At 41.2% G+C, this 12,514-nt stretch overlaps 1 protein-coding gene across 1 annotated transcript in view; it reads right to left on the bottom strand.

Annotated features, from left to right (window-relative positions):
* Positions 1–1,127: 1,127 nt before the first annotated feature.
* LOC109919986 (melanocortin-2 receptor accessory protein 2-like) overlaps positions 1,128–12,514 on the bottom strand; it is a 39,118-nt gene continuing 27,731 nt past the window's right edge. Inside the window, exon 3 of the mRNA XM_020520012.2 lies at positions 1,128–6,423. Within this exon, the coding sequence (XP_020375601.1) occupies positions 6,198–6,423 (226 nt within the window). The 3' untranslated portion in view covers positions 1,128–6,197. The remainder of the gene's footprint in view (positions 6,424–12,514) is intronic.

Below are 12,514 nucleotides of genomic sequence, written 5' to 3'. Positions count from 1 at the left end.
TGCAGCTGGATCTGCCTGCTTGCCCAACCCATGATGAAAGTCATGGAGCTGTGGGCAGACCATTGTTTATTTAAGAGGCATTTTAATGCTGTTCCAGAACTATACAGACTTTCTGAATAGTTCAGCTAAAGTGGACCAAATGACTTTCCTCACCTTTTAGCTATTTTGTGATATGGGTCATATAGAAAAATTGGGAATATACAACATGAGAAAAGCTTATACAAAGAATGAAGAAAAAACAAAAACAAATTTTGCAATTAGAGAGGTACAACAATGATAAAATACCTAAAGCTTATGGGATAGAATACAACAAAAAGCAATAGATGATAAGACAAAATGACGGCGAAAACTACAGGAAAACTATCAGAATTCAGTTTCAAGGTTTTTTTTTCCTTGGCATACTGGCACCAGAAAGTGATATGTATAACTATTATAAATGACCATGGTGGCTGAAACAGACTTTCAACAAAGATTTAGACAGAGAGATTGAATATATTACCTTTTATTCATAGGTTCAGTATGCCTCATACAAAAATAGAGAAAACTTTGGTGCAGAGCTGCTTTTATCCATCATTCTTCACATGTCTTGCAATGGCAGGCATACTTATTTATTTTCAAATCATGGATTAGACCTGCCTCTGGGGAACCACAATATTCTAAAATAACAATACACCATAACTCCAGGGATAGGCATCATAGAATCAAATTCAGGGGAAACAAGCAGAACAGTTACCAGTGAGGAACCACTAAGGACATTAGAAGAATCAAACATGGGCATTGAGTAAGAGAAATTAACTGATGAAAAAGGAAATCAATCCAATCTCTAAAGTTTTGGTGAAAATTTCACTCTTAATTAGCATTGCAGAAAAATGTACTTTATGAGCCTAGTATTCTCATGGACAAGCAGAAGCTCCAAATAACCACAATTTGTGATTTGTATGTAATTAAGTATGCACCAAAGCATTTAATATTAAGGGCCAAGTCCCAACATTCAACTTCAAAGTAATTTATTTTGTAGAATTGAAATTGCTTCATTCCTGTTATTTTGCCATTTTGTTAGGAGCAATTAATGTTTAAAGAAGTAATCCAAATACCTAAGAATTGATAAAGAGAACTACACCACAACATTTGAATAAAACAAATTTTATTGTATATGAAAAATAACTCAAGAAAGTAAGCGCTACCAACACTATATTTTACAACTACATATGTTATGAACTCCATTTACTCCCTTCCCCACAACAATTCACTTATACAGTACAACAACCCAAATATGCACCTCAGACCTATGGAATTCATGTTACTTCTCAGTGTTCCAACTATGCTCCAAGTTTCAATGGAATTCTATTGGCTTTTTTGACTTTGAAATCTCTCCCCCTTTATTCATCCTTTTATTCACAGATCTCCTGACTGTGGATGCCTCAGTTACTTGTTTAGGTTTCCAATATATCGCCAAATGCCTTCCTACCACTTTCCAAGCTAACTTTGTTGACTGCTTTTTACTATAAAGCTCTATAAGAACCACTGTAGATTTCTCCCACTAGCTGCAAGCTACAGCAATTCTTCCTGCTGTTATATGCTCCTAAAATCCAAACTGAGATGTGGTGATTGATGAAGTTAGTATTTTTTTCTGCCTGAAATGCACACCTAACTATCATCTCGGATTGGCTTTCCCAATCTAATGTGGTGCAGGCTACACCAAAGCAAAGCTCCCATTGCCTCAGTTCCAAAATGAACTCTTGCTTCTTTAGCAAACATCCAGATAATGTAAAAAGAACCTGCCACCTCCACAACCCATCTCTTTGGGATGTTCTGAAAAGAAATGTGAATAAATTATTTTACCATCAAGGCAACCCTGTGATTCTGTAACCCATATGAATTATTTATATTGCTAATGGAGTTTTATGGCCCTTTCTCCAGACCCCTTGGTTTCTCAAAGCAGCCCCATGTTGACAAAGCTGTTTTCTGTTGCCTTTCATCTGGAAACTACATAATTTAAATCTTTTGTTAAAGTAAAGGCAGACCTTTGGCTCGATCAAATCACATATGAGGCCCTACTGTTAATTAGTTAGTTAATATGTGTATCGAGTACAGGCTACTGATTAAATTACAACCATGATTTTAAAAGCAAATGTCCCACTGACAGACCATCATCATAGTACCAGGAATTCTGTCTTGATGGGATCACTAGCAGCACTTTAATTGCTATTTTATAACTTCTTCTATTCCAGTTTTCTCCCATCCTCTCTTTGAGATCTATATTTATTACTTGGTCTTTTTCAGTTTCAGCAAGAGAATTCACTCTGGGTTTGCGTTGGGCTAGCCTGATCCTGGATAGCTGTCTCAGCAGATAGTGGGGTCTGAAACCGCACTCTCTTAGTCCTGTCATGCATCCAAGTCCTAGATAGCCCATGCTTTCATCCTGCCAATACCAGCTAATCTTTTCCAGCAATGTAATGCTTTAGCATGAGGGAAAATATCTGATTAATGGGGAATGTTCCCTCCAATGAATTCTGACTTGTGATCTAAGGTCAATTGCTTCAGGTTTGCGTTGACATCATAGTGGGAAAATTAAGAAAAGCCTCACCAAAGTAACTCTATCTAAGTATGTTTCAGTAATTCCACTTCAATCAATTATGTGTTGCTGCAGCTGTGAAATATTAACCTACTAAAGAGTGGTATGATACGATTTTTTAGGCAATCTACAAGAGAACAGAAACAGTGAAGACAAACAAATGTATAACATCAAGAAATAACAGTAAGCAAGACCAGTTCACTATGAATTAAACCAAGAGTAATCATGTTCAACTAATACTTTTGGAGTACAAGCAAGTATTGCCCTGAAAAAGCTTAAAGTTGAAGAAATCATATAGAACGTACTCCTAAACTCCTGTGTTATAAGACTTAGGGGTGACTTGGTTGAAGTTCATAGGATCCTGAGTGGTATTGACAGTGTGGACATGGGAAGAATGTTTCCTCTTTTGTGACTAGGGGCACTTTAAAAACTAGAGGTCCTCCTTTTAGGGCAGAGCTGAGGAGATATTCTTTCTCTCAGGGTTGTGCAACTTCTGAACTGGTCACTTAAGGAGATGGAGGTGGGGTCTTTGGAGGGAGATATAATCTTGTTTGGCAAAGAAATCACAAGTTATCAGGGACAGATGGGAGTGTGGAATTCAATACACAAACAGATCAGCCATGACCTTTTTGATTGGTGAAACTGGCTCAAGAGGCTAAATGCTCTGCTCGTAATTTATATGTTGCAGCATACACATGAACAGTTCCATTGAAGTATTTCTGTATTTTCTGAGTTAGATGTAACATTCCTGCCTGAGTGAGAAGGTGGAGGCTTCTAGCTCCACTTCAAACAGTCCAGGCAGGTACAGATTATAATGTGATATCCCAATAATAGACTGGCACGTAGTAAGTTACTTGCAAAAAGACTGGTTATTAGATCAGAGGTGATTTTCTTATCTCTGAGTCAGAAGCATTGTGCTTAAACATGCCCCCTCCCCCTCTTCCAGATCGTGGAAACTGAAGTATGGGATTGGAATACTAGACTGAAGTCCAAAAAAATTTCTCTCAATCACTGGATGTTCACTGGCTGGGGAGGCATTTATTCCCATTTGTAATTGCTGTTTTCAAATCGTCTCCATTGATATCACTGGTGATTTTACTATAAAGCGCCACAAGATTATGCCTTAAAACATCATCCTTCACAAATTCTCAAGTTGCCAAAGTGCAAAGTATGATATTTTCAGAATCATACAGTGGCTACAGCAAGGTTGGAGGCCATTTGGCCTGATATTGGCTCATTCCATTCCCTGTCCTTTCCCAATAGCAGTGCAATTATTTTTCTCTTTCAGGTACTTAAAACTACAACTGAATCTGCCTCCACTACTTTCACACAATACATTCCAAATTAGAACACTAGTTGTGTAAAAAAATTACTCGTATCACCATTGGTTCTTATGCCATTTGCCTTCTATCAGTGTCCACTGTTTCTTCACCCTTCTGCCAATGAGGACAGTTTCTCAAACTATCTTTGTATGGATCCATCATGATTTTGAACAACTCTATCAAATCTTCATTCAACCTTTGTTCTTTAAGAACAACCTCAGCTTTTCCATTCTGACAATGTAACTAAAGTCTCTAATCTCTAGAACCAATCTCACAAATCTCTGGTTTTCACATCCTTCCTAAAATGTGGTACCCAGAATTGGACTCAACAGTTGAGATGAGTCTAGTTGAGGCCAACCCATTGTTTTCAGAAGATTCATTATATGTTATTTGCTTTTGTGCTCTATGCCCTAATCCAGAACACTATGCCATTTTAATTGCTTTCCCAACCTGTCTTTCCACCTTTAAAAAATTCAGCGCATATTCTTCCTGATGTGTGTTCCTGCAACCCCATTAGAACTACACTCGTCATGTTCCATTGCCTCTCTTTGTTCTTTCTACCACAATTTATAACTTATCACTTCACATTCTGTGCAACAAATTTTATCTGTCATGTGTCTACCCATTCCACTAGCCAGTGACCTCACTAGCCACTTCACAATACTCCCAAATTTAGTGTCATAGCAAAGTTTGAAGTTGTGCCCAATAGACCCAAATATAGGTCATTAAAATAGATCAGGGAAAGTGCTGGTCCTAACACTGTCCCTGGGAACTTCCACATATAACTACCTCCAGCCTCAAAAATGATATGTCATCCTTAATTTGTAAAGATCTGTTTCTAAGGCCCCACCTCCATATCTAAGGTGACTTGAAAGGTTTTTGGACAATGCCTTTGCAAGTTTCCTCCCTTACTTCCCTCCAAATCCTTGAATGCATCCCAACTGGTCCTGGTGACATATCAATTTTACATATAACCAGCCTGTCTTCTTTATCAATGTTTACCTTATCTAATATTTCAACCACCTCCTCTTTCACCATGACTTTTCAGTATCTGCTTCCTTAATAAAGACAGATGCAAGGCCATCATTTATGCTCTCAATCTCTGCCTCCATGCAGAGCCTTTTTAGGCCCTTATTGCTTTCGCCCCTCCTCTTGCTAATTCATTTCACTACTCTCGTATCCATTGATGACTTCTGAAATCCTTTTTAGCTATTAGTCAGTGACTAGCTGTTCGCTATTATGTTTTCTGCTAGTCTATATCATACACAATTTTCAATGAACCCATCACCAAAATGCTTTTCAAAAGATAAAATTGCCAATCAGTAGCACCCAAGTAAATAACAGAGTGAGGATGAGCCAGCTGTCTAGTTCTATTTGCACTGGACTCTCCTTATGTTTCTGACTTATCTGGGTCTCAGATCTCAGAAGTAAAAAAGCACATGCACTTACGTGGCACTTTCAGAAACTTCATTGGCACATCAAAATCAATGAAGTATTTTTTGAACTGTGATTGCTGCTGTAGTGCGGAAAATGCAGCAGCCAATACGCACACAACAAATTCCCCAAACTTCTGACTTAGAGATGAGATGCCAAAGTTAAAAAAAAAACTATAGCTTTTAATGTAAATTTGGTGCTGGCAGTTAATGTGTTTTGGTAACAAAGTGAACAGTGAATTTGAATAAATTTTCAATTTGATATTTGTTCAAATAAGATACAAGTGGAAAGCAGTTCTCATTCAAACTTGTTCTGACATCGCACATGAAATAAGAAGATTCAGTTAGGGTTGAGAGCTGAGTCATGGAGATATGTGAGAGTGTGGGATTTGTCTGAAACCTGACATTTTCCGTTAAACTTGAAGGTTTCACAGCAGAAACAGTGAGCCCAACTTTAACTGTACATTAATGAGCTTTAAATGGATTAGAATCAGATCCACTGTGCTGTGCTATGACAAATGAGATGAAATTATTATCTCTACTTTTAGTAACAAATGCAACAGCATATTCATATGATTTGCCTCATTCTGACATTTTAAAGGCATTTATGTTAAAAGACAATGAAGTTAAAACTTTGCTAAAATTCTGACAGAAGAATTTGATGTAAACACATTGGTTCCTCATGTCAGACAGTACAATGTCCACCCGCAAACACATACTATTGAGAGTTCCAGAAACCCCTTGAACCATTAGCACTTATGGAATGATTTATAACATTTTTTTTAACTGTAATACTAAATATTGTTACCAACAGGTTTTCCCCATTCCTGAGAACTGGAATTTCATTACAGGTTTTAGATCATCTGATCACGGAATAACTCTGGCAGAAATGACGGTGTTATCCAGCAGTGACTGTGGTCCTTTATAGACTTCGAGGCAGTTCTGTTCATTGTTGAGGTTAACACTTGCCACAGCTTCAGCGTCTACAGGCATTAATGAAGAAGCGACACAGCTGGACACATTTTCTCCCCGTACTTGACGATCATCGTTCTTCTTGACCTTTTTTGCTGACTTTTTTCGTAAGTTGTCAACTCTACAGAAGGAGGGCAGATATTTAAGAATTAGGTAAAAATCTAGTTTATCATAATTCTCTGTTTACTGACATAGAATCCCTACAGTGTGGAAACAGGCCCTTCAGCCCAACAAGTACACACTAACCCTCAGAGAATCCCACCCAGACCCATCTCCCCCAATCAAGGCATCTCCGGTCACTATGGACAATTTAGCATGGCCAATCCACCTGGCCTGCACATCTTTGGACTGTGGGAGGAAACTGGAGTACCCAGAGGAAACCCACACAGACACGGGGAGAATGTGCAAACTCCACACAGACAATCGCCCGAGGGTGGAACTGAACCCGGGCCCCTGGCGCTGTGAGGCAGTAATGCTATCCACTGAGCCACCGTGCCACCCCTAACGTGACATGTTCTCAGGCATATTCTATAGAGTTGTGTTGACTGTATGGAAACAGGCCATTTGGCCTGACTTATCCCTGAATGTTTATGTTCCACATTGATCTCTTTCTACAATTCTACATCTAACCCTATTAGCATATGTTTCAATTCCTTTCTCCCTCTCACATTTATCTAGCTTCCCCTTAAATACATCTCTGCTATTTGCCTCAACTCCTCCTTCAGGTACCAATTTCCACAATGAAAGGTAACAATCTTTTTCTGGTTCTTCATGAAAAGATCCAGATCTGCACCAAATCCCCTGTGCTTAATGAACATTTAAAAAAATCAGGCCCATTAGACCACACACATGCCTGAAATTCACTACTAATTAGAACGGAGGAAAATCAGGCAGATTTATTTCAGATATGCACTACCACTGTCAGGTCATCTGATATTCGCTTTGTACAAGTAACCTAATGGATGCAATTTTATACTCCAAGGTGCTGAGAATAAAGGCAAGTGTTATGTCTTTATCAGGCAAGAGTCCAAAAATGACACTCTCACCATACAGATCAACTTTGGCAACTAGGTCTTTCCTTCAAAGATGACAAAATTACATTCTCACCATCAGGTGGCAAGAAGTCTATCTGGGAGATAGCAAGAACTGCAGATGCTGGAGTCAAAGTCAATACAGTTCGGAGCTGGAGGAACTCAGTAGGTCAGGCAGCATCAGAAAGACCAGGAGAGTCGACATTTCGGGCCTAGACCCTTCATCAGCACTGGGAAGGGGGAGGGGAGCTTGGAAGTAAATAAAGGGAAGAGGGATGGGACTGGAGGAAGGTAGGTGTGATGGTGATAGATGGATGCAGGTAGGCAGTGGTCGGGATTGGTCAGTGAAAAGGGTGGGGCGGATAGGTGGGGAAGAAGATGGACAGGTAGTGTCAGGTCAAGGAGGCGGGAATGAGAGGGAGGGTTGGTCATGGGATGAGGCCGGGGTGGGGAGATTTTGAAACTGGTGAATTCTACGCTTAGGCCATCAGGCTGTAGGCTTCCAAGGCAGAATATGAGGTGTTGCTCCTTCAGTTTGCGTGTGGCATCATTGTGGTACTGGAGGAGGCCCAGGATGGACATGTCAGCATGGGAGTGGGAGGGGGAGATAAAATGGTTAGCAACCGGAAGGTGTTGTTGATTAGTGTGTTCGGAGCGCAGGTTCTCCGCAAATCTGTCACCGAGTCTACATTTGATCTCACCAATGTAGAGGAGGCCACATCGGGAGCAATGGTTACAGTAGACCAGGTTGGAGGATGTACAGGTGAACCCCTGTCAGATATGGAATGTTTGTCCTGCGTCTCGGATAAAGGCGAGAGGGGAGGTGTAGGGGCATCTACACCTATCTGCATGCATTCACATCTCATTATTAGTTAAACTTGCTGGAATTAATTTGCCCCTTCCAAATTAATAATTGTGACACATGACACATCAGAAACTCAACTACATTTAACAACTTTGCTCTTCCACCTCTAGTCCAGGTGAATATATGGTTGCACTTGAGGTAGTCAAAACTTTCTCAATGTTCCTTGTGTTCCTTGTGTTTAGCTGTTATTTATACAGCAGCAATAGGCCTTTCTATGGAGACCAAGGCAAGATGTGCCCTGGTCCATCATGGAACACTACTGGAGAATGGTAATCACCAGCTTCTGCTTCACAATGGCAGCTTAGTGCACAGGGTCAGCCAGCAGCTTTTGTATCACAGGGAGCACTCCTGCACAGGACGCCAGGTATCAGTTTTAGGCAAGGGTGACAACTTCGCGCAGATGCAAAGAGGCGGACTGTGGCAGAAAGGGACACAGAAGGCAAGGCAGTACCATGAGGCTGTAGGAAACAGTAAAGCATTACTATGAAAGGGATGGGGTATGCATGGGTTCAAGATCACAACACTACATCAACATCATAGGTAGTGCATGTACCTGCAGCATATGCAATAAACACACTGCATGTGCATGAAGAGCATGGCAAGGTATGAACAGGGAAGGAAAGTGTACTTAGCTGGGTCGTTGTGGACCCCAGTCAGTCAGGAGTACTGTCATAGTCAGTCTAGAGACTTGGGGCTTGGCCGCACTGAGTTAGGTGGTCATTCCAAATCAAATCAAGGGATTGGTGGCCGCTCAGTCTGGCTGTTGGGCCCTAATTGATAATGGGGGAGGAGGGGATGAGGCGGGAGAGGCTGGCCAGTACCTTTTTCCCATTCCTAATTGCCCAGAGGGCAGTTAAGAGTCAACCACATTGCTGCGGGTCTGGAGTCACGTGGAGACCAGGTAAGGATGGCAGATTTCCTTTATTGAAGGACAGTATTGAATCAGATGGCTTTTAATCTGGTAGGATTAGGAAAGGACTGGATTTTTTTTCAATCATGGGATGAGGGCATCACTGGTTAGGCCAGCATTACTGCCCATCCCTAATTGCCCAGTGTGCAGTTAAGAGTCAACCACATTGCTGTGGGTCTGGAGTCACGTGTAGGCCAGACCAGGTAAGGATGGCAGTTTCCTTCCCTTGAAGGGGGTTTGGGATATTCACAGTCTTTCTGGCATCGATATAAGGGAGGGTGTAGCATCAGCAAGGGTATCCATATGAATTAGGACCAGGAGTAAGCTCCTCAAGCCTGCCTTTGGAACTCTCTTTCTCAATATTCCTAAGACACATGATCCTCTACAAGAAAAAAAATTCTTTGCATCTGTCATAAACGGGTGGCAGTTTAGTTTTAAACTATGGCTCCTAGTTCTAGATTCTCATCCAAGGGGAAACATCCTCTCTACATTCATCCAGTCAAGACCACTCAGACTTTTATATGTTTCAATCAGGTCGCCTTTCAATCTTCTAAACTCCACTGGATACAAGTCTAGCCTCTCCAATCTTTCTTCACAAGACAACGTGCTCATTCCTGATATTGGTCTAGTAAACCCTCCATGGTCCACTTCCAATTCTCTTCCTTTAAACAAGTACTCCAGGTGTGGTTTCATCAGTGCCCTGTATAAAAAGTGATAGAAGGTGTCATCCACATTGCCTACAAGCCGTATTTGCTCAGAAATAACCTGCTCACTGACGCCCAGTTTACATTCTGGTAGGGTCACTTAGGTACTGACCTCATTACAGCCTTTGTTCAAAAATGGTAAAAAAGAGCTGAATTCCAGAGGTGAGGTGAGGTGAGAGTAACTACCCTTGACATCAAGGCTGAACTTGATGGGGCGTGGCATCAAGGAGCCCCAGCAAAACTGGCATCAATGGGAATCAAAGGAAAAACTCTCTGCTGGGTACAGTCATACCTGGACATAGGAAGATGGCTGTGTTTGTTGGAGGTCAGTCATCTCAGCTCCAGGAGATCCCCAGGGTAGTGTCCTAGAGCAACCATCTTCAGCTGCTTCATCAATGACCTTCCCTCCATTATTAGATCAGAAGACTGGAATGTTCACCAATGATTGTACAGCATTCAGCACCATTCACAACTCCTCAGATACTGAAGCCATCCATGTGTAAAAACTGTAAGACCTGGCTTGGGTTGACAAATAACAAGTAACATTCATACCACACAAATACCAGGCAATGACTATCTCCAATAAGAGACAATCTAACCATCACCCCTTGATATTCAATGGTGTTACCACCACTGAAGCCCCCACTATCAACATCCTGGACTTACCATTGACAAGAAACTGAACTCCACTACCCATACAAATACAGTGGCTATAAGAGCAGGTCGCAGTCTAAGAATGCTGCAGTGAGTAAACTCATCTTCTGACTCTCCAAAGCTTGTCCACAATCTACAATGCTCAAGGGAGGAGTGTGATGAAATAATCCTCCCTGCTTGGAAGAGTGCAGCTCCAACAACGGTCAAAAAGCTTGATACCATCCCAGACAAAGCAACATGCTTGTTTGACACTACATCCACTCCCTCCACCACCAACGCTCAGTAGCAGCAGTCTACAAGATGCACTGCAGAAATTCACCAATGATTCTTGGACAGCTTCTTTTAAACCCATGACGACTACCATCTAGAAGAACAAGGGTAGGAGATACATGGGAACACCATCATCTGCAAGTTCTCCTCTAAGCCACTCACCATCCAGAGTGGAAACATTTCACCATTCTTTCAGTATCACTGGGTTAGAATTCTGGAATTCCCCTCCTAACAGCATTGTGGGTCTACCTACAGCACATGGACTGCAGCAGTTCAAGAAGGCAGCTCACTAATACCATCTCAAGGGCAAGTAGGGATGGGCAATAAATGCTGGCCTAGCTAGCGATGCACCTATTCAAGTCCATTAAAAAGAAATTAAAAATTGAAGCAAAACCTTGCTAGTATTGTATTAAATTTCACATTGCAATAAATAATAACATTTTATTAGCTTTCTTAATTAATTTCCTTTCTGCATACTAAACTTTTGCAATTGCTTGGATAACTCCTCCTATCTCCCCCTGGAACACCAGGCTATTGTATCCCACTAATGGCCACTAATCTCATTTCACCTGGGGATCTCCTCCAAGGTCATTGATGCCCAACCCTGTAAAGCCCACTTTTAGCTTTTGCACAAAATGTTCAAGTAAGACCAATTGCTTCTGCCTGCTCCTGCCCCATGGAATGTATCTCTGCCTATCTTGACTCGTTTTCTTCTCCCCTTATCTAGTTCTTACCCACTTCCATCTGGGATTCTTCTGGTATTTTACATCTGTTTCAGAATTTCCAGTTCGTGGGTTCCAGCCACCTCCTCTTCACCATGGACATCCATTCCCTTTACATATCCATTCCCCATCAGGATGGTCTCAGGGCTCTGAATTTTTTTTAAATCCATCTCCCTTCTCCGCACTGTAACTTTCACAGCCTAGCAAATAAGCTGTGGAATTATTTCTCTAAATCTTTCCACTTTGCTGTCTCCTTTAAGGTATTCCTCAAAGCAGTTCAAACTTTGGTGAAGCTTTTGCTTCGCTCGCCTAATATTTCCATGTGTGGCTCAATGTCAAATTACAAAGGATATATTGTGAAGTGCCTCCTGTTAGGTCAGAGGAGCAATATAAATGGAGGTCAGCGTTATTGTTGCCCTTGTTTTTGAAACAGGTGAGGAACAATTAGCAAAACCTAAATATGGGAAGATGTTCCCATTTACAGACTTACAAGCTCATCTCAACTTTTTCAAAAACATGAGAATTTAACAGTGTAATCCAAATACAGAAGCCTCCATTCAACAGCAGATAAATAAATTCATTATTTGAGCTGAACAATCTGGCACCATTGAGTGAATGCCCACATTTCATTTAATCCAAATTTATTCACCATTCATTGTGCAGACCATTTAAACCCAGGGATACTGCAGCATCAACGTTTTGAACACCCTATAACTGATCACGGAACAGAAAATGCCATTATATTTTATGTAGCAAAACTCATGCCCTGAAGTGACATGGAGTGCTGTTGCACCTGCATCTCTGGACTGTTAATCCAGAGACCCAGGTCATGTTCTGGGGACTTGGGTTTGAATCCCTCCTTGGCAGATGGCAGAATTTGAATTGGATAAAAGTCTGGAATCAAGAATCTAATGATAATCTTGAGATAGTAGGAACTGCAGATGCTGGAGAATCCGAGACAACAAGGTGCAGGGCTGGATGAACACAGCAGGCCAAGCAGCATCATAGGAGCAGAGAGGCTGACGTTTCGGGCCTAGACCCTTCATCAGAAAAGGG

The sequence above is a fragment of the Rhincodon typus genome, chromosome 11 (assembly GCF_021869965.1).
Source record: "Rhincodon typus isolate 14 chromosome 11, sRhiTyp1.1, whole genome shotgun sequence".
Lineage (NCBI taxonomy): Eukaryota > Metazoa > Chordata > Chondrichthyes > Orectolobiformes > Rhincodontidae > Rhincodon > Rhincodon typus.
The sequence above is the reverse complement of the archived record's forward strand: the minus strand, read 5'-3'. Positions and strand labels throughout refer to the sequence as shown.